Source organism: Macrotis lagotis, chromosome 1, assembly GCF_037893015.1.
Source record: "Macrotis lagotis isolate mMagLag1 chromosome 1, bilby.v1.9.chrom.fasta, whole genome shotgun sequence".
In the NCBI taxonomy this organism is placed as follows: Eukaryota; Metazoa; Chordata; class Mammalia; order Peramelemorphia; family Peramelidae; genus Macrotis; species Macrotis lagotis.
In genome coordinates, this window is record NC_133658.1 from 868028513 (window position 1) to 868056362 (window position 27850).

Genomic DNA, 27850 nt, shown 5'->3' on the forward strand with positions numbered 1-27850 from the left:
TTTAAGTGTCAATATTTACCATAAAATTTTTCCAAAAGCGCTTATTTTTTATGTAATGAAGTACATCTCTCTTGTCCTCAGTAATTGTTTATTGAATACCCCAAAACCCGGGGCGGCTAGGTGGCGCTGTGAATAGAGCACCAGTCCTGGAATGAGAAGGACATGAGTTCAGATATGACTTCAGACACTTAGCTGTGTGATCTTATGCAAGTCACGTAACCCCATTGCCTTGCCAAAAAACCCCAAAACTTAAAAAAAAAAATTCATGTCCCCTTCACAATTAAGAAAATGTTTTACTTTCTTCCTTATCTTTCTGGAATTTCCTTTGCCATCAAATTGCCAACCAGTTTTTCCAATGAGTCCTTGCCTTCTTTCTGCAGCTTTTTTTCTATAGGCTTGTCCTTATTGTACATGTTTGGTTTGTATGTGCCCAATGCCTCTCTTCTGTTTTGTTGCTGATTTTCTATTCTAGTACTCCAGCCTTATACTTGGCATTTTGCCATGGACTGTCCCCCACCCCCCAGTTTTTGATTCAGTGTAGGATATCTCTTACTACTTCTGCCCCTCATCTTCCTCCCCTGGTGCAGTTTCTCTTTATGGGCTTGTCTCTAGGTATCTTCTTTCCAGTCTGCCTTTTGGACCTAGATCTACAGACCAGCTTCATTTCTGCTTCAGTGACTCCCAACACCTCCTGGGATCAGAACACCCACTTCCTTAATTTGCCTCCACCCGATTGTCCCACCCTCACCCCAGATTTAACCAGATTCTCAGAATCTTCATGTTTTCTCACTTTTCATACCAAATCTTTTGTCTTCCCTCGTAGTTATCTTGGAGATGGACTCTCCATCTCTTTTGCCATCCTCAGCATGTTATTAAAATGCCTTCCCACTGAATTTCTAATTCCTTTTCCCAGGAAGCCCTATCAAGTGCCTGATTGCCTCCACCTCAAATGTTCCCATTTTGTGTCTCTAATGTTTTAGGGCCAGGGAGCTTGCCAATGAGCAAAGAACCCACCCACCACCTTTCTCATCCTGTGCAACTCTTGCTCATATCCTCCTAAGTTAATCTACAGTGGGCCCAAATCAGTTATCATGGAGCCTCTCAAACTACATTGTACTTGATAAATTTTTTTTGCCGAATTGTGACAAAGAGGAAAGAAGAAACATGCTAATAGCCAGTATTTTCTTTTTATTGAGACATGGAATTTTTGTTCCTTTTCATATAACTTATCTAATTAAAATATTCATCTTGGTAGTTACCACAAAAAAGTAACATAGAAAATTCTATTTACATCTGGGGACCAAAATACAAATGCAGAGCAGGCCAATAACCTGACTCCTCCCTCCCACCCCAAAACAAAAGTCAAAGCCCCCAAGAAACCATTCACCACACACACACACCAAAGATCACAAAGGATGAGTTTGGTGGTCTGCACTTGGTTTGCACAGAACATTTGAAATTGCACAAGTGAAGGGTGGGAAAGGCTGATTCACTGGAAGCTGACACCTTGCTTCCCTGTCCACCCCCACCCACCAGGTCCTGATTCAGGAAAGGCAGGGTACCCAGTGGCAAGGGGGGCTGCCCAAAAGCCTGTCAGAAGGAGACAGAGGGGCGCTGATAGAGGGAGCCAACATCCAAGAGAATCAATCCCTTTAATTCCCTCCCTGTCTAAAAGCTGATCAGGGAACCTTCTACAGACCCACCTGCCATCTCTGACAGCCCGCAAAGTATCAGTGGTAAAAGCCCCAAATGCACAGTTGAACCAGACTAGGGACGGTGGACACAGAGGGTGATCTACTGGGCCTTGAGAATCTCCCGGCTGCTCCCCATCTTCAGGAGATGGGGAAGGGATATGTGGAGGAAGCAGGAAATACCTTGTCATCCTTGAAGGAAAGACCAAAAATATGGACCCAGTCACCATGACTATGTTCAGTTTAGATGTGCGTGCATGCAGAGCTCTGCTCCTTGACCCACTCGCTGCTCATCTCTCTGGACCACCAAACCAAAAATCACGGAGCCTTCCAGGGTGATTCTTAAGTACTTTGGTTCAGGGTGTGGTACACGGTTAAGAGGAGATGCCAGAATGGACTCATCCCCAGTCAGCTTGGCCAGATTCTTTCCCACCCCCAGCAGAACTGGGGGCAGAGGAAGAGTCTACCCCAACTGCTTCTGCTTCCTCTCTCAGAGCTTGTTGCTTTTAGCAGCGAAATGTGCCATTCCAGTGTAACTCCTATGTGGTTCTTGGGCAGCAGCCCCCTTCCCTTGTTTGACTCCAGTCCCTGATTCTCAGCTGCTCCTTCCACATTTCAGACTAGGCCTCTACTGCCAGAATTTCTATTCAGTGTCACAGAAGCCACTCATAGTGCCTGGTGCCAGATCACTTTTGTCCTTTTTCCTTACAAATGGACAGCAAAGGTCTCGCTCCAGTCAAATCTTTCCTTCCAAAAGCAAAAACTCCTGAAAGCTGCTGAGGTCTTCCATTACATGATCTTACCAGTTTCTTTTTAAACACTCCAAACCTACTACACGCTTTTAAAACTTTTCACTTCCAGCAATAATTCACAGGGAGCAAAGAGATTAAAGTGCCTAACTGAAAAAAAAAAGCAGGAAATCTTTTCCTGGGCTATATGAAATCTGGAAACATGTAGCTGCCCATTTCCACCCTTGAGCAGGGAGAAAGAACGAAAAGAAAAATCTTTTTGAGGCAGGAATGGAAAATTCTGAATTCGTTTGGGGTAATGGAAGAGTAAGAAGGGACAGGCTGTGCAACTCAAGGTTTCTCCCGCAGGATGTATGTCTTGCACTGATACTCAAATAAAGCACAACAGGACAAATGAAGAGGGTTGAGAAAAAGTCGCTCACTTTTCCAAATAAGCGCCTTAATAAATACTATTTGATGACGATATAAGTGATAACGCAAGATAAGCATCTGTACAGGAACTGAAAAGCAACACCAGGAAAATCTCCTACCTGGGGTTAACAAACAAACGTTAACAGTTTTTAAGATCCAAGAGCTATCCAGGGAGAGACAAACTGCCCTCTAAGGGAGCATCGCAGGACTTCCAAGGCTTGTCCAGAACACACAATATAGGCACCGTGGAGGGTCCCTAAGTGGGGCGAGGGATTCAGGGAGGCCAGTCTTCCCTTTGGAACAGCATCCCACACTGAGAAGAGCTGGGGACTGGGCTGAGTTCAGGGAATCTGGTCTTAACTAGACTTGCATCCTACCCTAATGTTAGGAAAAGAAAGAAGTCTAAAATAATATAAAGGATGTGTGTATATGTGTGAGTGAGAAAGAGAGAGAAAAGAAAGAGGGGGAAGAGAGAAAGAGAGAGAGGAAGAAAAGAGCGAAAGAGAGGAGGAAAAAATACTGGGGGTATTATAAATACAATCTGGGGAAATATTTATTAATTAAAACTATTTTTCCATAGTTTACAAAGAAATTTGCTAACAAGGTTGAATTGACCTTAAAATCCTCAGGAGGCCCAAGGCTTCACATCTTTCCTTATAAAGTCTCAAGTGCTCTCGGGGCAGGGAGGCAGGGGCTGTGTGCAGGTAGTTTACAGGCACTAAACCTGGAGAAATGGTTTTGTCAATCCTTGGGCAGGTTTTGGAGATGCATGTGGTAGCAACTGGCTCCATGAAGCAAAATATCTTAGATTCCTCTGCGAGCTTCACTTTCTTTCCCTCACTCCTCACTAGCCCCTTCTTCTCTCCCACTTTGGGGAAAAGTTTTATCTCCGGGAAAATCTGTTCTTGAATGCCTTGATCGTCTTGGCCATCATCGGGGCAATTTCTACGAGAGGAGAACAAAGAAAGTTAGGCCTGACCACTGAAGGCTTCTATCAATAACCTCCCTGATTTGCCAAAAATGATCATGACAGGGATGGTAGGAGGTCAGTTCTATCCTCAGTTTTTTTCTCAGAAATCTCACTGTTAAACAAACCAAATATACAACTACTAAAGACCTGGGAAGAGCCTTTGGAACTTTGAATTTCAATGCTAAAAAAAAAAACAAAACATTCCTAATCCAGATCATTGTCCATCCCTCACCTGCCCCCTTAAATACATAAAGAAACCCCCAAGAGATGAGCTACCTCACTCATGTCACCACTAAGCAAGGATTTGGTACCAGAGACCCAAGCCTGACATCTAGACCCTATCCTCAAAGGTTCTTTAAGCAGATTATGCTATTTTTCTTTAAAAGAAAATTACAGGATCAAGTCACCCTAGTTATTTCATGACAACTATTCTCTGTCAAGTTCTGAGATCTTGGCTTCAACTTAACTTTCCCCTTCTACCTTTGCCTACTTTACCTTGGCTAATAAAACATGGAACTGACTGTCAGACCAGTTCCAAGTTTTAACCATCTTCCTCAACCCTTACCCAAATCCAGCAACACTGCTGTGACCCTTTCATGAAAACCCATACAATGGCTAACATTTAAAAATAGTTAAACCACTATCACTTTAAATGTCAGAGTGTGGTCTTCATCCAGGGACTTCCCCAGCCCCTTCTAATCCCAACATTCTATGATTATAAGATGCTATGAAACACACAGATAGAGAAAATTTAGTGAGGACCTATAAGAATTAAAACCCAAAGACCCACACCTTCTGGGCACCATGAGATGCCAGGGCATGAGCCCTGGCTCAGAATCAACTTTGCCACTCACTACCTGTGTAGCTGAGTGCAGGCTGCTTTCTTCCCCTGTAAAATGAGCATAAGACATGACATGGCCTCTCAAGTCCTTTCTGGCTCTAAATCCATGATCCTATAACAAAATAACCTGAGGATTCATCGAGTTAACAGACATCAGATTCTGTCAAAGGTCAAGGCCTGGGGGGGGTTGAGCTGCCCTCTAGTGGATGAAGTGAAGCTTTGAAACAATGTGGTTCCCAATAAGTGCTAGCCTGCAAGATTTAAAGCTGGGAGGGGCCTGAAGAAAAGGAGGCCCAGAGCTTTAAGCAACTCCCCCCACCCCCAAGTGTCCTATATGAGGCAGAAAAAAATGAAAGGTTAAAAGTTTCACTTCAACCCCCACTGTCACTCACTTTTTACAGGTGGCTTTCTGGGATCATAAGACACTGTGCTGCTGACTACCGAGGAAGAGTAGGCACTGCTGGTGCTGGGGCCGTCGTACGGCTGGCCTTCCTCGGTGTTGTTGTAACTGCTGCTGCTGCTGCCACCGCTGCCACCGCCACCACTGCCACTGCTGCTGCAGGTGTAGCTGCTGTTGGAGGTGTACGGGGCAGGTTTGATCCTACAAGAGAAGGCCCAAGCAGCTGAACAAGAGTACAGAGCCAAGGATCGCCAAGCAGTCCTTGTCTAGTCCATTTTCCATGTTCAGCACACAAATCATCTCTTACTTGGAATGGGGGAAAAAGTTTCTCTCTAAATCTACTTTCTAGCTCATTAGAAGCTGGGCCAGCCCCCTCTGCCTTTTGAAGCTCCTCAATATTATTGAGGGAGTCTATCCATTTTGGAGACAAGGGGATGACCTAAGGAGGAAAGGTGATCTGCTCCCTCCCTGATGAGTGTGAGGTCAGCAGGTCTTGAACCTCTCATGTTCTGGCTGCATGCTTTAGTGTACTTCCCTACACTGAGTGACTACCCACTAGAGCATGGTGGGACACAAGAGCATGAAAAGGACCTTACTTGATCTTTTCTGGAACAGCTGCTCCTCCAGTACCAAATTTCTCCTGTCTTCTTCTGACATCACGAGGTGGCTTGGCTACAGAGTTGACAAAGGCCATCTTTGCTTGTCGGCCTAAAGGGAAGCAAAGGAGTCACTTCTGGGTTAGAGGACAAAAAAATTCTTTCTGGTGTCACAAATTATTTACTATTTTATTTTTCCCCAGTTACATTTAAAAGTAATTTCTAATATTCATTTTTGAAAGTGAGTTCCAAATTCTTTCCTTTCCTCTTCCTCTCCCCCAACTACCCATTGAGATGGCAAGTAATTTGATGTCACAAATGTTAAGATATGGGAGAGACTTAAGATGTCCCTGAGCAAGAATCCTTTGACAACTTCCCTCCCACATGGTTGTCCAACTTCTGCTACTTCTTTCACTTGGAGACTCCAAGTAAAAGGGATCTTGCTATTTGGATTGGCTCTTATTGTTGTAGAGTTTTTTCCACTTATATTGAACTGAAAACTGATTTCTCTTCAATTTTTACCTTTGGACTGAGATCTTTCTAAGGCATGTGAAGATACTTCTTTATTGATAAATTAGCAACTCTGAAAACCTCCTTGTATGTATTACAGCACCACATGTGGGAGGCACTAGAATCTTTGGATCAGCCTATCCTGGACCAAGGCCTTACTGATCCCCAGTAGAGCCAGATGATTGAACCTTCCCATAATCCTGAATGCTCCTGACCATATTTCATCACCCTTTCCCCTCCCTTCCTTTTTACCTTTGGGTTTGTTGGCATGAGCTGATCTAATGTTCTCAGTCAAGAGGAGCAGTCGCTGCTCCCGAGCATCTTGGAGTCGAAGATACATCTCTCGCCAGGACTCAAATTCCTCTGGTCTCTCTCTCTTAAAATCTCGATGACAGTGAATTTTCCACAGCTGATCAGTCTCTTCAGTTAATACCTGAAGTCAAAACAAATACCTGTTAGAAATTTTTTTTTCCTCAAGAAAGATTGCTCCAAATACTACTTTGACCAACATGGGTTTAAAACCAATTTTTTCCCAGGTAAGAATTCTGCTTAACCCTCTAGAGAAAGCATTATGGGTATGGCATAAAAACCACCTGAAACCCGAGTGTCTACGGCTCCAGTTTACAAAGGGCCCTGTCCACCTCGCTCCCGCTCCATCTACCAGCAACCAAATCAGCTCATCTATTGCCTTGGCTACGCACACACTGACTCCCCCCATCTCTCCATGCTCAGTGGGATGAGGTTTGCTCTCTCTTTGGAGTTACAGTCCCTAGCACATAGTAGGTGCTTAATAAATGCTTGCTGAAGCTAAAGTGCTATTAAATGTGATATTTGCACATTTAGGTTCTCACAACTACCCAGGTGAACCACACAGGCTTCTCTCCTTCAATTTCCAGCTGCTAAGAACCAAATCCCTCTCAGAAATCTCACAGCACTTTACATCCATCATACCTGTCACACCTTCCCCCCAGACCCACCAGACAAGTCACTTGCCCTACAGTGTAAAGCAGGGAATCCTCCTGGCACCTCCTTTCCAAACCCGAGAACTATCAGGTGCTTAGCCCAGTCCCCTCATAAAGGAGATGCCTGATACAGATTCAATTCCTTCCCTCCCCACCTTCCCTCATCCAGATGTTCAATGACTTGTCCAAAGTCACATGAAGAGCATGCAGCAAGATTAGGACCCTAGGTCAGCTGTTCTTTCTACTCCACTTTTGCCTCTTTTCTCCACTGCTCTCAGCACAAAAAACACAACCCAGCCCCTGCCCTTGGGACCCTACAAATAATCACTGAGGCTCAGGAGCTCTGCTCCTGCTAATTCATCAACCTATAAAGAGGCAGAAATGAGGTATAGCTAATCAGCTAAACTGCAGTGATAGATATTTTCTATTCTGACTTTCAGTGCTAAAGAGGAAATTAAATGTTTAATAAGGGATTTAATTCACCCTTTTTTAAGTGAAGTAGTAATGCAAAAAAAAATTATATCCAGAAACGATTATAAATAAAATCTGCTTAATGGCAATATAATTTGGAAAGCTCTGGATCTGACCTATATTATTCTTTCAGAAACCAAGCTACACCTGCATGTCAAGCTCAACTGTTGCCTCCCTGCACCCTAGGGGCTCTGGTGGCAGAATTCTCCCTTGACCTTTGTGACTAGGCAAGCCCAAGGGTGCCAGAAGAGCTGCTAGTTAAGCATGTTTTTCCTCTCTCTGAATCCCACCTAGATTCTGGCCCCAGAGGCTTTACTGAAAATGACAGGAGCAGGTGTTGAACACATGCTCACTTGAAGCCCCTGAGCCAAGCCAGGGATCAGAGAAAATAGCAAGTGCCTGTTGAATCTTAACGTGTGCTAAAAAAAACACAGCAAATATATGGAGACAAGGCAAGTTATTCAGGGAGGTAAACCATGAAGGGGTGTCACCCCACCCTGCCCCTACAGAAGAAAACTCACATGGTTGCACTCCTCAATTCTGTAGAGTTGCTCAGGAGTACATCTTTCCAAAACTGGTTCAAGTACAGAATAGGGAACACCGCCAACTTCATAGATTGCTACATAAGGGTTAAAAAAAAAAAAAAGAGGGACATGGTGAATTAGAGATTTATTAACACATATTATATGCAAAATACCATACTTGAGGCTGGGAGAAATGCAACTTAAGCCAATCCTTGCCTGGCTTATAGGGAGAAAAGACACACACACACACACACACACACACACACACACACACACACACACACACACACACACACACAAAATAAAGAAACCAAATGAATAAGAAATCACTTCCAGCTTGGTGGGTGAGGTCAGGGAGGGATAGAAGAAGTTATCAAGGAAAGCTTCCCATAGCACTGGACTGGGACTTGGGAGAATCAAGATAAACTGACCCACTTTTGAGGGGCAGGGGAAAGGAAGAGGTAAAAGAACATTCCAAATGTAGGGGAAAGAATGAAGAGAAGCCTAGCAATTAATACAAAGTTATCTCCCTCAGAGATAGGCTCCATCACAGATAGGACACAAGGCTGAATCCAATTTACTCACAGTCTATGTTATTATTGAGGACTCTGATACACTGCTGGTGTAAGGACATCATCTTCGGCAGGTAGGCACACTTGGAACCGGAATAGACTTGCATCTTTGAATTCATCCTACGGCCAGTAAATCCAGCTTCCTCTTCTTCATGGGGTGAGGAAACTGCTATAGAAAAGAATAAAACTAAATTTCTCTCAAAAGATTCTGTCAAAATTCTCTCAAAAGATATGTCACTTGGGATGGCTGGGTGGCACAGGGGACAGAGCACCGGCCCTGGAGTCAGGAGTACCTGAGTTCAAATCCGGCCTCAGACACTTAATAATTACCTAGCTGTGTGGCCTTGGGTAAGCCACTTAACCTCATTGCCTTGCAAAAACTAAAATAAAAAAAAAATCAAAAAAAGAAAATATGTCACTCATAGAAATATATTTTAACCCTTCATTGAACTGCATCATTTGAAAAGTGGAACCATTTCAGACTAGCCCTAGCCAACCATTAATGACAAGGTCAGTAGTAGCCCAAGTTTTGCATTCAATGGTTTCCTGCTCTTCTGGGAAACATCAGGATCTCACACCAAACAAGACTAATTCAGTCTGATATTGGTTTATAGAGCTCAGTAATAAATTAATCCTGGGCATCAGAAAAGACCTAACACCATACATTCAAATCACACAATATCCAAAACAAGTATAGTTGCTTTGCCTTATCATACCTGCCCAACAAAATTGCCAAGTTGAAATATCAATAATAAATTAATCCTGGACATCAGAAAAGACCCAATACCATACATTCAAATCACATACATATCCAAAACAAGTACAATTGCTTTGCCTTATCATACCTGCCCCCAAAAATTGCCAAGTTAAAATACAAATATTTACTCTAGTACAAAACCTCCCTGCCCCCAGGACACTGAAGGACCTTTTGAAAGGAGATGGGGGAAGAGTTGACAGGCAAAGAAACTTAGAAAGAAAGCACTAGTAACTGACAGAAAAGCTATAATACTCTTCATTTATCCTGGAGGAGAGAAAAAAAGAAATAGAACAGCAGTATGTCTTCAAGTCTTTGGAGGGCTGTCAAATGGAGGAGGGACTGGGGAGGTTTGTTCTGGGATACTTTATAGACACAACTGGAAGCACTACAGGGAAGCTGTAAAGAGGCTGGATGTCAGGAAGAATGTCCCTCACAATCAGAGCTCTTCAAAACTGGACAGAGCTGCCTTAGGTGAGTTCTTCCTCCCTTGAGGTTTTTAAGCAAAGACTGGAGACCATTTGTTGGATCTTGCTGTTGTGGGGGTTCTTCTCATGTAGAAGCTGTCCTAGATAAATGCTAAGATTCTCTTTTCAAATCTCAAATTCTGAAGTGATTCTGGGAGCTACTGGAAGAGAGAATGAAGCAGCTGAGAAGTCACACCTTCGGCTTTTCAAAACCTCATCTTATTGCTTCTGTTAAAGCTTCTTTCAGAAAACAGTAAGTTAAAAGATGGTTCCAACTCTAATCCCTGTTCTTCTCCGTATTGAAGGAACCCTCCCATCCCCACATAGGGAGCCTACCTTTCCTCTTTGGCTGAAAGGAGGGCATCAGTTCAAGAGAAGGAAGTGGACGATAATTGGCCTGAATGGTAGGCAAAGGGATGTCCGGTAATGTTGGGGTCACATCAGTGGAGAGCTGCAGAATGAGAGTCGGTCATTTCAGTCTAAGACTTTAGACTTCACTTGTCACAATTGATTTTCTTTTCTAAGGTCAAATCTTAACACTCATTGGCTGAGCTTCTCTCTTTACCAAGGAAATAAATGGTAAGCAAGCACATGCCACAGGCCTTCAAGAAATTCCCTCCTCCAGCAAAGCAGGAGAATCATTACTAGATATTTAAGGAAAAAGTGAGTCCTGAATGAAATCTACTTGAGTCATGAAAAAAAAACCCAGATAAAGTCCAGCCCCAAACTAAACATTTCAAAGACCACTCCCACAAGTGTTGTACAATTTCAAACAATCTTTAAAACTTTACAAAAGGAAGAGAGTACATTTTTGAGGAGCAGCAGTCTATGATAAGAAGCGGATATTAGGCATGGGGAGACATAACCACTTTCTTACCTTTTTTAGTTTGGTGGAGCTGGCTCCAGAATGTTGCTTTTCTGCTTTGTTCTCACTCATCTTAGGGAGTTTCTGAACAGTGTTATTAGAGTTTTTATGATCAGCTTTGGAACCGTTCTGCTTACTGTGACTTTTCTCTGAACGAACCCCAGTTGTTGTTTTAACAACCTTCTTTTTTTTCCTCTGGGGCTGGTCATAGCTGAGGTATGATTCAAAAGACATGGTGGGCTGTTCATAGTCATCATCCACATCTGTCTCCCCAGCCCCTGAAAAATGACTTGATGGTTTTCTGTCCGAGTTAGAAGCTTTGGATTTCCCTTCCCGTGTCTTTAAGCTGTTAGACCCCCCTTTCTCTTTTGTCTTGGGAGAAAATTCTTCCTCCCATTTTCCTTCATCAAAACTGTCCACACTCAACTTGGTCTTTTCCAATGTGGATTTCTGTGTATCCTTGTGCTTTGCTTTTTTCATATGGTTGACAGAAGCTACCTCCAAGGGAGACAACTTCTTTTTGCTACTGCTGCTCTCTTTGTCCCGCTCTCTCTTGACAACACTGGACAATGTCTGCTTCTCCTTGGTACTGGTTCCTGAGGGAGACCTGCGGCCCTCTTCTCGAGTAGTAGCCTTAAATGCTTTTTCTCGACTCAAACTAAAGGTCTTCTCTTCTTTTGTATCCAATCGATGCTTTTCCTTCTGTGCTGTCTTGTGTTCTTTGCTCCGACTCACAGAGAATCTATCCTGGGGATCACCCAAACGTCTCTCTTGGCTATTTAACCCTCGATCTTGAAAGACATGACTATGGCTTTTGCCAACCTTTCGATATGACACCAGTTGCTCTTCCTCTTCTTCTTGAGGTTGATCATAGTCCATGGATAACAGCTGAGGGCTTGTGCAAGGTTGAGGTGAGTGAACATGACTACTGTCTGATAACTCATGATCCGAGGCATAGAATGGGGAGGTTTTGTGCCATCGCTTTTTCTCTTCTCTCGTCTCACCAGCGTGTGAGGCCTTGGGCATTCTGTCAAACTCTGAGAGTTTGCGGTGCTTTTTCTCACGGCAGTCAGGACTATGTGGCTGGCTACAAGAAGCCTTCCAGCTTTCCCGATAGTCTCCCTCCAACTCCTCCTCCTTGGGATAAACATCTCTGGGACGTTTTCTAGAACTACTTTTCTCGAGGTCTTGCTCCTCAGGCTCAATATTCCTAAACAAACAAAAGAGGGAAAAAAATCATTTCATTAAAATTTGTCAATTACCTCCTATGTAGAGAACAGGGGCAAAGACTTGGGGAGGGGGGCACCCCTCAAGTGACATAACTATTATCTATCTGGAAAAAAGATTCTGTCACTAGTATTAAGGATGGATTAGAGCAGGGAGTACCTGAGAAAGCTATGGGACAAAAGAGATGGCTACATAGGGCTAAGACAGCAATAAGACAGGTACAGGTGTGATGGGTATGGCTGAAAGACAAAAGAGAGAGCTCAAATTGTTTCTTCCCTTTGGGAATCTACATAAGTACCCAATTATCCATGTACATGTTATTCTCTAAGTCAAGTTAACTGTCGAAATTTCAGCTCAAATTCATCTGCCTACCCAAAATCACACCTACCCCACAAATCTCAAACTAGGCCAATTACCAATAGGCTTTCTATTTCTAATACCACTATCTCTCTTTTCAGACCAGGAAATAGGTCTCCTGAATCCATTCCTGGGAAACAAAAGGGCTTCTAAGTCCCAGAATCAGAATAGTTGCCATTCTTTCAGATCTGAACAATCTGAAACCACTGTGGGGTTCACATCAGAAATGGGAATAAGGAAGCAAAGACGAAGGGAAAAGAAGACTGCTGGATTTGGAGTCAGAGACTATGGGCTAAGTACTGGCATCTATTACCCCTGTGACTTAGACAAATCACTGGGGCCTGTTGGCCCCAGTTTTCTCTATAAAAATAAAGGGGTTGGACTAGGGTCAATTCAATTCACAAGTATCTATGAGATGGCCTCTATGGTTGTTTTCAGTTGTAAATCTATGAGCCAATGAACCTTTCTGCAGTCACCCCTGGGCACCTGAAAATAGTCATGCAGCAGTCTGGGTAAAGAACATCTTACCTCTCAACCTCCTGAGCAACGGGGACTAACTTCTTCCATCGGGCTACTAAGTCCTTGGCAAAGCCTCCTACTTGCTCATGTTTCCGTAAGCCATTCACTGTTTTCCCAACTCCTGTTTCCTGTAAAATACAAGGGGGAACCAGCAAAATGGATTAAACCCAATTCACACCAGATTCAAAGACCTCAGATTTTCTGAAGTAAAAACCACCACTGTCTTTACCAAACACTTCTACCTATCAAAAACTTGTTCTAAATTTTTTTAAATATTTAGTTCATTTCTTAATCTAATTCTGATAATACTGAGTATCAAAATTCTATTGTACAGTGAGGAATAATATTTAACCCAATGCTAGAAAGATTTTTAAAAGCAAAAGGACCACACTGAACTTGAAAGATTTACTTGATTTTATGTACTAGAAAGATTACGGTATCAAGTTTGGCATTTATACTCTCTCCCATTCCCCAAGTCTCCAGTAAGAGAATTATGCAATATTTTGTATTATCTATGTGTCATATCTCCCTACTAAACTGTAATCTCCAGGAAAAGGAAGGACTACTGTCTTTCCTAGCACCCTGAAAATTTCTAAAATATACAACAGGCATCAATAAATGTTTGCTGAATGAAAAAAGGTATAACTTTGGAAAAGTTCTCTCACTTCTCTGAATTTCTTTCCTTTTCTATAAAATGGACACACACCACTGCTATACTTGTTATGAGGATCAAATAGAGTACATGTAAAAGCACTTTATCACATTAAAGCTAGAGATAAATGTTCTCTTTCCCATTTGTTTTATTTTAAAGTCAACAAGCTTTTATCAAAGTGCCTATAGTAGTATATGCAAGGAATGTAGTAAGTACCAGGAATACAAAAATGGAATAAAACTCAGTCCCAGTTTTCAAGGAGTTTACTGTCAGTATCTATAATATTGACAATCAATACTCTTGTCAGTTAGGTTCATCTATTACTTTAATATGAAGATTTAAGGTTATTAAGGCTCTCTTACCGCAAGAATGTCCACTGTGATAGGTAAATCTGAGAGTCTCTTCAAATGTTTTAGTAGCTACAGAAACAAAGAAAAATTTACAGTTACAATTTCAATCTGATTCGTTGGGATACATGAAAACTCTTTTCCTGAAATAACAATGCTTCAGAATACATTTGAAAGAATCATCAACTCTACTGACATTTAGTATTTTGCCCCAGACTTGGTAAAAGAACAAGACAACATCAATTACAGAAAATGCCACATAGGCCTGGCAGCAGAGGGAGAAAGGAAGAGGAGGAACTCTGAGAAAAATGGCACTGTGCCTTCAGGAAGTAGTCACTCGCTAAAGGCTATTTTTTCTAAATAACTAAGTAGGTACAGGCAAAGAGTAGTTTCCTGCTGAAATTTCATCTGTCATTATTAGAATTTTTCTGTTAATAATGGAGATATATATATGATGAGAGTAGTGGGCAGAACCAAATTAAATTCTTATTTTTCTTCTCACCTTCCTCCTCTCATGGGGCCCCTGAGAAGGCAGTGCTTTGTCAAACTATTGCCCTATACACATTGAAGTTATTATGATTCATCTCAGTATTCACTATAACCGGGGCTCAATTAATTAAGATACTTTAGTGAGCAGTTAATTCCAACTTTGTGAAGAACACTCCAGTTCTTATTTAATTTTTCCCCTCCTGCATGTTGGTCACTGTTTTCTTTAGAAAGTCTTCTAATATAAGCACCCACATCATGATGCCTGTGGTATACAGTGAATGCAGAGCAGTAGGGAAGAGTTAGAAGTCCGAAGATTTAGGTTAGAATCCCCATGCTCCTCCTTACTACCTAAGTTACACTGAGCAGATCATTTTCCCCTCTCTGAGCCTAGGCCCTCCTCCTCCTCTGTAAAATGAAGGGGTTGAATGAAATGATTTCTGAATCTTTGATCCTATGGGATAATACAACTGTGTGCCTTTAGCATGGTTGAAAAATGAGCCCTCACACTCCTTCCCCAGATTTCTACCCTACCACAATATCCATGCCATGACTGGGGGGGGGGGGGGGGGGAATGGTGCTAATATACAATCCTATATGGAGTTGGAAGATACCTTAGAATTCAGCTCACCTCACAGTCTGATTTTATAGTTGAGAGAACCAAAGCTCAGAGAAGCCAGACTACCTTGCCTAAGGTCTCATGGCTAATAAGCAGCAGAACCAGAGGCAGATTCAGGCCCTCAGTCTCCAGATCTGCAGCACAACTAACATTAAGAATGGTGCCTTTAAGGGTGGCTAGGTGGTACACTGGATGGAGCACCAGCCCTGGAGTAGGAATACTTGAGTTCAGATCTGGCCTCAGACACTTAATAATTGCCTAGCTGGGTGGCCTTGGGCAAGCCACTTAACCCCACTGCCTTGCAAAAACTAAAAAAAGAATGGTGCCTTTAGGGGCAGCTAGGTGGCACAGTGGATAGAGCACTGGCCATGGAATCAGGCGGACCTGAGTTCAAATCCGACCTCAGACACTTAATAATTACCTAGCTGTGTGACCTTTGGCAGGTCACTTAACCCCACTGCCTTGCAAAAAAAAAAAAAGAATGGTGCTTTTACAGAAGTCTATCTCTTTAGCTTTATATCCTAGGCTCATTTTTCAGTGTCTCCCTCTAGCTACCATCAAGCTTTCATTTCAGGACTTGGGCACTTTCTGGGCATCCTACCTTAGCTAATAAAGCTGTGAACCTGTCACTTTCCTAAATTATCTCAAAGGTCTCTCAGAGCCTCAAATCCTATGGTTGTTGCACTTTTCTTTGAAATATGGCAGCGCCGACCTAAATATCTTTCCATGTAGAGAAGCAAAGCAAAGAAAGTGATTTTTCTTACTAAGGGAATCAGTAAGAAAACTGGTGCTATCTCTAAGGGAAAGGGTTTTCATTCAAAGATGAGTGAACAATTGGCATTAAGGATATAAAGGTATGCTTTATATTTTGAAAGGTGGGGAATGATATGGCATTGTGGAAAAAAACACAGGATTAAGAATGAGAGGTTTAGTTCAAATCTTGACTCTCATCACTTGGGTAACACTGGCTAAATCACTTGCCCCTCAGATTCTCAAATCACCTGTAAATCTTTTCTAGTTCTTAAGCTGTTATGTGGTTCTATGGACTGACCACATCAGCACTGATTAAAAATGATCTGAATTATCTGATCTACCCAAAAGCTAGGTATATACTAAAATGACAAATGACTGCCCTCCCAATATAAAGGCATTAATCATGTAAATAAACCACCATGACACTAAGTAACAAATGGAAGGAAATGGAGCTAAGATTCTCTGATTTCTTAACATAGTTTAGTTGCCACTCAAAGATTTCCACATTGTCACATCATATAAGTTGAGAGCTCTATGGCTAATGAAACAAAGCATCCACAGCCCCCAGCAATGCCAATAGGGGGAAGTTTACTGCCTTCTTTTAAAACCCACTATCAAATAATGAAGGGGTACTTCTGATAAAATCCTTGTGGGTCACTTGAAATTTGAGGTTTATCTGTTTCAAATCCACTTTATTCAACAATAGAGAAAAGGGGCCTCTTCCCTTCAGTTAGTGATCTGCCCGAAAGAGAAAGGTTTACTAGGTATGCTTTTTTCCTGTCATCAGAGAGTGGATCACAGCAGATCCTACAAGTGGACAAATATGTTCACCTAGAAAAAGACAACAAAAATGAGACAACTAAAAACTGGTTAATCCAGAATTCTGTCAGTTGGGACTCTCTCAACTGGCACATCCACATGATTACAGTACAGTGATAACAGATATTCACAATGGTGACCTTGAGATACTATCAGATACTTGCTTTTTGAATCACATTCAGTAAGTTCTGTACGTGTGTGTTATAATTCTTTGAAAACTGACATCTATGGTAATATGCTAACTTTCTAACCAAAACAGATTAATCAGATCATCCTATTTCCTGAACACTAAGTAATAGTTTAAAAAAAAGATACCTAAATAAAGTGATATTGGAATAGAAAGTATAAAAGCAGGCAAAATTGAAATACCAACAAAGGAGAATATGAGGATTTATCACATTATTTACCAAAATTGTAGACACTGGTAATAACCACCCTTCTAAGGTTAAACCAGCACACACATGATTTGCTTAAGTATGAGACTGGGATCAGGATCATTTCACAGGCAAGTCTTTGCACACACATGCTAAAATTGAGGAGGGTTAGAGGTAAGTAACATCCTGACAGAAAAACATTCAGGAGATGTTAGCTATGGGACACATATTTTTTCCTAGTTTTCTAAAACTGGTTTCCATTTCCTAAAAATAATCCATGTAAAATCTGAATGTAGAGGAGTCTTCTCTTTGACATGTTAAAGCCCTAATGACCAGCCAATTCAATCTCTTAGAAAACCCAGCTCCAGAAAAACAATACCAACATTTGTCTGCTAACCATATACCAACTCAAGGATACTATTACATGTAAGTGAACATAATGGGAAATACAAACTGCCAACATTTAATACTAAATAATCTAATGACCGAATACAAACTATGAGTCTGTGTCTTGCATTCTGAAATCTATTTTCAACAAGAAGTAAAATAATATTATTCAGCCACCTTACACTTTTCTCACAACTTAGGGGGCACCTTTGTAGTTAACAGAATGTCAACTTCCCTTCGATATTTCAAAGATCCACGATTTCTTCAGTGTAAATTGAAATATCTCCACACCTAAGCAGTCATTTTCCTGAATTGCTTCAAAGTGACAACTAACATTTTTATTTTGTTTGCCATGTTTCAGACCCCCACTAGGGAGCCTTACAATTGTTATCTCATTTGATCCTTTCTTACAATTGTTATCTCATTAGATCCTCACAACAACCTTGGGAATTAGGTGCTATTATCCCCATTTTACAGTTGAGGAAACTGAAGCACAGGTCAAGGTCACATAGCCAGAATCTGAAGCTGATTTTGAACTCAGGTCAGATTTCAGACCTGACAATCCAGCTGACAATTTACTCTTCTCCACAAAAAGCAAAGTGTGTAGTGTTAACTGATACAAAGAGATACAAAGACACATCAGATTGACTTCTTGTTTAGTAAGCCCTGGTTACAATCTATCTGCTGAGGTCACAATTTTCTGTTTCTTTTCTGGTCTTTTTGTTCTTCCCCCTGTTGCTGGCTGTACCCCACTCCTCCATGTGTGTGACACATGTATATTATGTTTCTTGAATGATGGTTGGATAGTCAGTACAAGAAGGTATGAAGTAATGTGTATAAAGCTATATAGACATTAGTACTGATTATCCTTACTATCTTTGTGACCTTATCAAAATAATTTTCCCTCTCCTTTTCCTTACCCTAGAATTGGTCCCAAAGACAAAATGGTAGTAAAATGGGTGGGGGACACGGCAAAAGGCAGGTCTGACTTAAGGACACAATTGATGGTCCTATATTCACCCAGACAGTTCATCAATAAAGTAGAGGTGAAACCTATCACACACATAGGTGCCTGAGGGAAGTCCTTCCTCCCACCAAGCTAGTTAAGTCAAGAAGGGGAAATCCATGAAGTGTTTAATTTGCTAACCAGAAATCTCCCATCACCACATAAATCTGAAAATATGTGTGCAGTGCTGTCCTACCAGATACATAGAAATCTCAGGTCTTCTGTGATAAGCAGACATCAGAACCTTATTTGTGGATGTTAAAGACATTTTCTGTCTAGTAGAAATAAGCACGTGAAGAGACTGAATCAGTATTTACTAAGTGTACTAATCCTGAAAGCAATGTTTAAAAAGCATTTCTAAGTGTACCCAGATGTTAAGATAGTGAAACATAAAGCACCAGGTCTGCCATATTTCATAGCAACCAAGAGCTAATAATAGTTTCATAAAAAAGATAAATGACAGAATTAGAACTCAGACCCTTAGAATTCAATTCCAGGCTCTTTCTACTACAATTTACAGTCAAATAAGATGGCTTCCTCAAGAACTGCTTTGAACTGAGTTCTGAATGAGCAGTTAATTAGTTTAGTTGATAGAATATAGAGGCTATTTCAAGCATGCACAGATGTTATAAAACCTGGTTTGTGACAAATGGAAAGCAGGCTCACACAGGTCTAAGGCACCCAAGGGGAAAGTGAATTGCACTAAATCCTAAATAGAAAGGCGAATTGCTAAGTCGATAGGAACCAAACTTTTTCCAGCTAGGATACCATGCTATGAATTCCAAAGAAGGGTGAACCACTAGCTTACTTTTGGATCATTAAGTTGGGAATTTGTTTGTACTAGTAAATTTTTATGCCATCTTAGCAATACAGCGTGTACACGACTAGGGAAGAAGAGTGGTGGTGCCATACTGGAAATCTACCGGGGGGGGGGGGGGGGGGGAGCAGAGTAGAGGTTCAAACTTAAAATAATCAAACTGCTTTCTCTTCAAGTGGCTGCAATCTAAAATAGGATATCATTTAAAAATAAGCCCTGTTCGATGAAGTTTGCGGTAAAGAGCTGCAAGTTGCTATTTGTATTCAAACACTAAAAAAGACAGGATTGATACTGCCATGGGCCTGGGGTTTCTGCCCTTCATAAAACGAGGTTTGGTAAAAAGCTTCCTGCCCAGAGAGCTGTACTAAGTGAACTTAAATGTTTTTCTCCCACTACGGAGTAGGATTTGTTTTTTAAAGTGACGGGACGGGACAAAGGAGAGGTCAGTGCTCTCCATTATCACTCGGGGAGGCCATAAAAGAGTCTAGTCACCCAGGGCCCCCCGCGGAAGCCCCGGCACAGTGTGGGCCGGGGATCCCGGGCGCCCTCCACACGCAGAGGGCAGAGCCCGGGCCCGGCGGGGGGCGCCGATCGGCGGCCCCTCCTCCCCGTGCGGCGCCCCCGGCCCCGGCGCCCTTTCGAGGAACTCGGCCAAGCCTCCCCGGGGCCGGGCCCGCGCCCCCCGGCCGCTCCGCCCCCCGCCCCGCCCCCCTGAGCCAGAACAAACTTTCGGATCCGAAGCCGGAGCCCGGGGGGCTGCAGCCCGGGGCCGGGCGCTCCGAGGGGGCGGCAGGTGCGGGCCCGGCCCGGCCCGGCCCGGCCCGCCCGCGAGCCGCCGCCTCCCCGCGGCCCGCCCAGGCCGGCGCCCCGGTGACCGTTAGCGGCTCGCGCCCCCCGCCCCCGCCGCCAACGCCCCCCGCGGGGCGCCCCGCCCCGGCCCGCCCCTCGCCCGGCCCCGGCCCCTGCCCCGGCCCCGACCCCGGCCCGCCCGGCCCGGCCCGCAGAGACTCGCCTTCTTGGGCTCGGGGTTCCCGGCCAGCCTCGACTGCAGCCTCTCCACCACTTCCAGGACCGACTCCGCCGCCATGGTGGTCACTGGCGCGGCCTCCTCGCCGGGCCGGGGCTCGCGGCGCCTCCACGGCCGGGGAAGGGGAGAGGGCGAGGGAGCGGGGAGCGCACCGCCCGCGCCGCCTCCACAGCGCTGGCGGAAGCGGAACTGGCGCTTCCAGGGCCGCGCGGGGAGGGGGAGGGGGCCCTCGGGCTGGCCCCGCCCCGACGTGCCGCGGCCCCGCCCCCGGCGGCCGAGCCCGGCAGGTGCGCGCCTCTGCGCCTGCGCGGCCGCCGGGGGCCGCCGCGTGCCGAGCCGCTGGCCCTGGTCGAGGCCGCCCCCCCCCCGGCCCCGGGATCCCGCCTCCCTGGAGGCAGGAGGACCCGCGTTCAAATCCGGCCGCAGACACTGCATAGTGGCCTAGCCGTGTGGCCTTGGGCAAGCCACTCGACCCCACTGCCTTGCAAAAAAACAAAAACAAAAATAAAAAATAAACCCAAAGACCAACAACCTGCTCATGGCCCTGTTCCCGCACCCGCGGACCAAGGAAAGGAAGGACCCTCCCATCTCTTCAGAGAGGAGGAAACCGATGAGGGGCCCAAACTCTCCCACCACCCCCAACCCACCTACTCCAAGGGTCCGGGCAGCTTCTGCCCCCCAAACCTGCCGGGCGGCGCCACGGCCAGTCTCTTGGCCTCTCGGGAGAGTGGCCTTGCTCCCCCGCTGCTGGTCCGGATTCTCATCCAGGCCCTCCGGGCGGCCTCCCCAGCCCAGGTCTTCTCCTCCCTCCCCGCCACCCCTCCGGGCGGCCTCCCCAGCCCAGGTCTCCTCCCTCCCCGCCACCCCTCTGGGCGGCCTCCCCAGCCCCAGGCTCCAGCCCAGGTCTTCTCCTCCCTCCCTGCCACCCCTCCGGGCGGCCTCCCCAGCCCAGGTCTCCTCCCTCCCCGCCACCCCTCCGGGCGGCCTCCCCAGCCCCAGGCCCCAGCCCAGGTCTTCTCCTCCCTCCCTGCCACCCCTCCCCCTCCCCAGCCCAGGTCTTCTCCCTCCCCGCCACCCCTCTGGGCAGCCTCCCCAGCCCAGGTCTTCTCCCTCCCCGCCACCCCTCTGGGCAGCCTCCCCAGCCCCAGGCTCCAGCCCAGGTCTTCTCCTCCCTCCCCGCCACCCCTCCGGGCGGCCTCCCCAGCCCAGGTCTTCTCCCTCCCCGCCACCCCTCTGGGCAGCCTCCACAGTTCCCAGGGGACACCCAGAGCGGGGCTCAGGCCCCCCGTGTCCTAGGCCAGAGCCGCGCCACACAGCGCCTGCTGGAGCTCCGCCTGGGGGTCCCCGGGAGCCCCGGAAAGGCCACCTCCCGCAGGGCCCACCCCACTACTAGTTCGGATTCTTTCCTCCTCCTGCCTCCACTGTTCTTTCTGAATTTAGTTTCTATTTGTGTTGAATGTACTGAAGTGTAGGTAAGAGAATGTAAATTCCCTGAAGAGAGGGGCTTTTTTCCTTTGTATTTTCTATTATAGCGCCTGACATAAGTAGGTATTGATTAGTAAATGTCTGTTGAATTGAACAGCACTTTTAATGTGTAAACTCCATGAGGGAGAGAGATTCTGTGTCTTAAAGACCTTGAATGGGCTCTTTGGGAACTGCTGAATGGGAAAGAAATGGGCTCCACTTTGGAGATAATTTTTTACTTTTCTAGTTGTAGCTTGGGGAAGTGGGCTCTTTTTACCTTGGCACCACTGCCAATCTAAGAGTCAGGAACATAGAGCCCTAGGTCTCAAACTCAGCACACAAATGTCAGGATTCACCAAAAAGGCAAGGATAATCTCAAGACTAACATTACTTGTGATATTTAGTACAAATAAAATTCACATTTATATTGTAACTAAGGTTTGCATAGTACTATAATACAGAATGATTTGACTCACAGAAATCAGAGAGGTGGAGGTGAGCTCAGTTCATTCCTGAAGGAACACTGAGGAACTCATCATCTCAGAAGAAAGCCCATTTCATTTTTATTTCATTATATTTATTATTCACTCTCATTGTTATTGGTTCTTCTTTATGGTTCATGGGAAAGCTCACATGAACTCACATAAAGTGAAGTGAACAGAACCAGAGAACATTATATACAGTAACAACAATATTTTAAGGATGACCAACTGTGAAAGACTTCAATGACAATTTTTTTTAAGTTTTTACAAGGCAATGGGGTTAAGTGGCTTGCCCAAGGCCATACAGCTAGGTAATTATTAAGTGTCTGAGGCCCCATTTGAACTCAGGTCCTCCTGACTCCAGGGCTGGTGCTCTATCCACTGCACTACCTAGCCACCTTCAATGACAACTTTTAACTTTATTTTTAATTTTTATTTTGTGTTTTCTTTTGCTAAAATCATATGCAAATACATATTTGCATGTCTTTACAGGTATAATTGATATCAAATTACTTGCCTTCTTAAAGATAGAAGATAGATAGGAGGTTGGAAAAGAATTTGAGCTCAAATTTTTAAAAATGACTGTTAAAAATTTTACATGCATATGGAAAATATTTAATGAAATAAAAATAATTTTTTAAAAGAGTTCTGCCTTATACTTAATTGAAATCTTCTCTAGAACTTTCCCCTCTCTCCTATATCTGCTATAAGGAACCAAACTGGACAGTGTTAATTCCTCTTCATAAAAAGACCCTTCGGATACTTAAACAATTATGACATCATGCAAGTCCTGTCTTTTCCTCTAGCTAAACAATCCCAGATTCTTCAGCAGATCATTTTATGTTAAAGTCTAAAAATGTCTGTTAAATAAAACATTTATTGTTTGTAAATGTCCTAGTTTGTTTTCAAGTCTTTTTCTTTTTTTTTAATAGCTGAGGACTCTGAGAGCTTCTGATATGAACCCCTCCTGCCTGATTTGACAGAGAAAATCACAGTCTTCATCAGCAGGGATGACTTGTTTCTGACCCATAGTCCCTTGGGTGTTCCCTGGCATCGCCCAAGAGTTTTGCCCCTGATAGGCAGCTGTGAGGTGGAAATGCTCTGGAACTGTATTCAATAAAATTCAGTTCAGGCTTATATAGATTTATAAGGAGCTTATTATAAGGAAGGTTCTGTCCTAGAGATCACAAGAGATAAATTAAGTCACAGCCCCATCCCCCAAGCAGCTTACAGTCTTATAGAGAAGAGGACAGACACATGTGCGCAAATAACTTACGTTATTTGCTTCAATATGCATTTTTTATTTAGTACAGAAAGTACAAGATCCATGTTCCATCCAATACAGGATTCCATTTGACCAATTAGTGAATTGCAGCCAAGATATTTAGAATTTTGAAGTTTAGTTTAATTTTTCCAAATATTCCCAGCACCTTTCATTGGGGATGTACATATCTATGGATGTTTCTGGCTGTCAATCACCAGGTATTTATGAACTACCTACTAGGTGCCAGGAACTATTTGACATTGGGAATACAGTAAAACCTACAAGAATTTTTTACTTTCAAGGAGTTTATATTCTAAGGGTGGAGACAAGTACATATCACAATGCATGCAGGATCAATATAAAGTTAAGGCTTACACAGCTACACATAGAGTTACACACACACACACATACACACAGAGTAGGTACTTTGGGAGGGAGATATGTCAATGCAAAGGAAAAATGAGGAGCATTGTATGTAAGGAAGAAAAGACAGAAAGGATGCAGTGTCTAATGGGACTGGAAGGATGCTATAGGCTTTAAAAGCTTGAAGGAGCCAAGTGGTACAGGGAAAAAAGATAGAGAGCTGGGCCTGGAGTTCGAATTCAGACTCAGACACAAGCCATGTGACTCTAGATAAATCACTTTACTGTTTGCCTCTGTTTCCTCAACTCTAAAAGAGAGATGAGTACCTCTGGAGAGAAGAGCAATGAGACAGGAAGCCAGACTGTAAAGAATTGAGAGGTAAAAGGAGAGGAAGTAGATTTTTAAAATGTAGATAAAACTTTTTTTAAGGAGTTTGAAAAAGGAAAGAGAAATGCGAGATCCTGAGTTGGTGGAATTGGTAGGATCTAGTGAAAGTTTTTTAAAGATGGGACAATACCACTGGCTTCCTGGCTTTTCCATGAATAAGATACTTTCCATTCTCTTTCTTTTTCTCTCTCTCTCTTCCCATCTCCATGCCTCCCTCCTCAATTTCCTCTACTTACCTCCCTGGCTTCTTTAAGTTCCAGTTGAAATCCCATTTTTTTATAGGAGGCCTTTTCCAACTCCTCTTAACTCTTCTGTTAATTACTTCCCATTTATCTTGGATATGTTTTGTTTTTGTATATATTTGTCTGCATATTGTCTTCCTCCATTAGATTGTGAGTTCCTTGAAGGCAGGGCTTGTCTTTTGTCTCTTTTTGTCCCCATCATTTATCGAAGTTTAAAAGGGAAGAAACCAGTTTACAGGAAAAGATTGGAAAGATTCAGAAGAAAAGGATGCAATCTTTTGGAGAAGACTGGGAGGGGAGGGGATCAAAGGCACTCAGAGAGATGAAGGAGAAGAGCCATTTCTTTGTGGGGGAAATTAGGGGAAAGGAGGAGAGAGATAGGAAATGAAATCAAGGGGTTTTGAGATGAATAGGAGACATGGTACTTCATATTGAAGTAACATAGGAGTCAAGAGCCTCAGATGAGAGAGAGGGTGAAGGAGAATGTTAAAGTTGCTACAAGAGGGAAGAGAAACTTCCATGGGGAGTGATAGAAGGATAACATTGACCAAAAAGAGAAGAGACCCCAGAGCAGAGCCCAGTGGACCTGACATGAAGAGAGAACCACCAATCAGACTAAGAAGGAGTGATCCAACAGAACAAGAAAGGATAGTGTCATGACAATCAAGAGAGAAAATGTAAGAATAACAATGATAACACCTGAGGTTTCTACCTCACAGAGATGCTGGGAAGTTCAAATGGAGAAAACATATGCAAAATCCCAAGAAAACCTTAAAGTAGTATGTAAATGTCAGTTATTATTGTTAGGAGACAGTACACGAAATCCTGGCAGGGTTGCAGTCAGTGTCTGGTCTGCCACCCTTGATGAAATAATACATAAGTATTTTAAGTGACTTCTTGGCATATAAACCAATCCTTTAAGTGAAAACCTGACTGGTTGGACTGAGTATGTTTGGTGAATACCTTACTAACACCTACATCTCTTTATGATTTGGGGATATCTTTTTTTTTAATCCAATAACAATTAAGTGCTAAGTATTTGGGATTCAAAGGTGGTCTCCTCCACAGAGATTACAATCTTTTTTTTTTTAAGGTTTTTGCAAGGCAGTGGGGTTAAGTGGCTTGCCCAAGGCCACACAGCTACATAATTATTAAGTGTCTGAGGCTGGATTTGAACTCAGGTACTCCTGACTCCAGGGCCATTGCTCTATCCACTGCGCCACCTAGCCGCCCCAAGATTACAATCCAATGGGGAAATGGGAGAAGACAAAACATTTATACAATGACCACAATACAAATTAGGACATGATAAGCACAAAAGAGAAATATGAGATACTATGAGAAATTTGAGGTAGAAGAAACCACTTCTAGTTGGGAGAATTAGGAAAAGCTTCGTGGTGGTGGTGGTACCCAAACTGGTGTTTAACAGAACGGAAAGGATTTCAAGACTGAGAACTGGTCAAGGAAAGAGATTGAAAACCCATTCCAAATCTTTATTTCCATTTGTTGTACTTCTCCAGAAAGTTGGTCCTATATCACAATAGCCTACTAGGCATCTCAAGCTGATTGTTCCATAGGCATTTCTTTCTTTTTTTCTTTTTAGAAATTTTGTTGCAAGGTGAATGGGGTTAAGTGACTTCCCACTTGTCACACAGCTAAGTAATTATTAAGTATCTTAGGTCAAATGTGAACTCAGGAACTCAGGTCCTCCTTACTACAGGGCTTTATCCACTGCACCTCCTAGTTCCCCCCTTCCTACATGCATTTCAAATTCAACACATCCCAGACAGAAGTCTTTATCTTTTACCTAAAATCCACTTTGGGAATGCCTTTGTAACACAGCTGTCTCAAATAACTTAACTTGGAAGAACTTTAAGGTCTGCAAGGCCTGAATATGCAGGATGTGTTTAACTCTGGAGCTGGTCTGCCATTGTGCCTAGTTATCTTTAACAACGTCTGAGCCAGGCCAAGATCCCCTTAATTTAACAATCTGTGGAAATTTCCCAAGTCCTGTGTTCCAACCCTTAGCCAGAATGGAGGAGACCCTGAGTTTTCAGAGGCTACTGCAGGGGAGGTAAGTTTTGGCAGATCCATTCACCTCAATTCCATTTCATTCAACAAAGGCTAAGCACTGTGTCATCACCTTAACAGTTTCTGCCTTCTAGAAGCCTGGAACGTTCAGGTCCAGGAGGAGGAGGAACGGGCACTGCCCACCAACAGCTCCTATGTTTCCCTTCCTTGGCAATTCCAATCTAGAGGTGGCACAAATTGGAGAGGGGGTTGTAAGGGTTCTGTGCAAGGAGATTCCCTCCAGCATCAGAGTGCTGCCCCACTGGGAGCTTCCCATTCCATTCCCCTTAGAGAAGAGTTTAAAACATGTGATGGCACTGATATGGAAGGATTTAGGACCCTGCAGAAAAAGTGGGACCCACCAGAGAATGGAGAAGAGCCTTGTTGATTCTTCATGGGCTATTGTTGAAGGATGGTGGGCATTTTCTGCATTAGTGTGAATTTTGAGTCAGCCTGTGATGGTACTATTTTCTCTGGGCTAAAACCAAGGCTAGCCTAGCTGATTCTGTGTATGAAGGGACTTGGTTCCTCACATTTGTGGGAACTTCGACTAAGCTAAAGATGAGCCATATTCAGAAATTCCCTAGGGAAAATTCTGCAGGTTCATAATAAGCCAAAGAGCATAGTAATCTTTTGAATCAGGCCCAGAAGTGAACCTGATCCATTTGAGCCTATATCTTGGTTATTACAAATATGACCTCTAGGTTAGGGCAACATAATGTGCAAATCTTGCAGATGACAGAATTGAAGAAGCCTGAACAATCATATCTTTTTGGGAAAATTTGGCCATTATTAGTTGTAGACTAATTAAGTAGAGACATTATTTAAAAGACTACCACCACTTGTCTGGGCAATCATGAGTCAGTCACTTAACCTCCTTATTTGCAGATTGAAAGGGTCACTTTTGATGTCAATAAGGTCCCTTTTAGCCTCTCTTTGACAACCTTCTGGCCTAAGGTGACTCATAGCAACACAAAATTCTATGTGCACAGCTTCCCCCCAGGATTCCTGGGAAGGGTATATACTTGGAATCTGCAGGACTAGAGGCCAGCCCATCAGTGATTCTTGACAGCCTAGCCTCTCCAAGTTCCCCTTCCTTTTTGAAACAGGAATACTAATACTCATGATTTTCCATCACAATTTTGAGGAAAGTGTCCTGTAAACCTTAAAGTACTATAGAATTTGAGATATTATTATAATCAAAAAGAAAATCCTTGGCCTTCCTCTACTGGGATCCACGAGATCAGAAATTTAGAACCATCTAGTACAACATCCAAATGAGGCTTTCTTACGACATACAGTTGCACTGCATTTCTGGGTGGTGCAGCAGATAAAGCATCAGCTCTGGAGTCAGGACCTGAATTCAAATGAGACCTCTAGACACTTGACATTTGCTAGCTGTGTG

At 43.5% G+C, this 27850-nt stretch overlaps 1 protein-coding gene across 2 annotated transcripts; it reads right to left on the bottom strand.

The window, feature by feature from the left end:
* Window positions 1-1171: 1171 nt before the first annotated feature.
* On the bottom strand, window positions 1172-20371 carry ELOA (elongin A). 2 transcript variants are annotated; one of them, XM_074218143.1, is made up of 11 exons: window positions 20159-20371; window positions 13901-13957; window positions 12896-13014; window positions 10796-11993; window positions 10255-10369; window positions 8711-8866; window positions 8123-8220; window positions 6421-6601; window positions 5659-5770; window positions 5055-5263; window positions 1172-3796 (listed from the first exon to the last, which is right to left on the bottom strand). In XM_074218143.1, the coding sequence occupies exons 1-11, from the start codon at window positions 20231-20233 to the stop codon at window positions 3735-3737; spliced, it is 2382 nt and encodes a 793-aa protein (XP_074074244.1). In that variant the 5' UTR covers window positions 20234-20371; the 3' UTR covers window positions 1172-3734. The 2 variants fall into 2 exon arrangements, with proteins under 2 accessions (XP_074074244.1, XP_074074243.1); XM_074218142.1 differs by having other exon boundaries at window positions 8711-8863; window positions 20159-20334.
* Between the last annotated feature and the right edge of the window lie 7479 nt (window positions 20372-27850).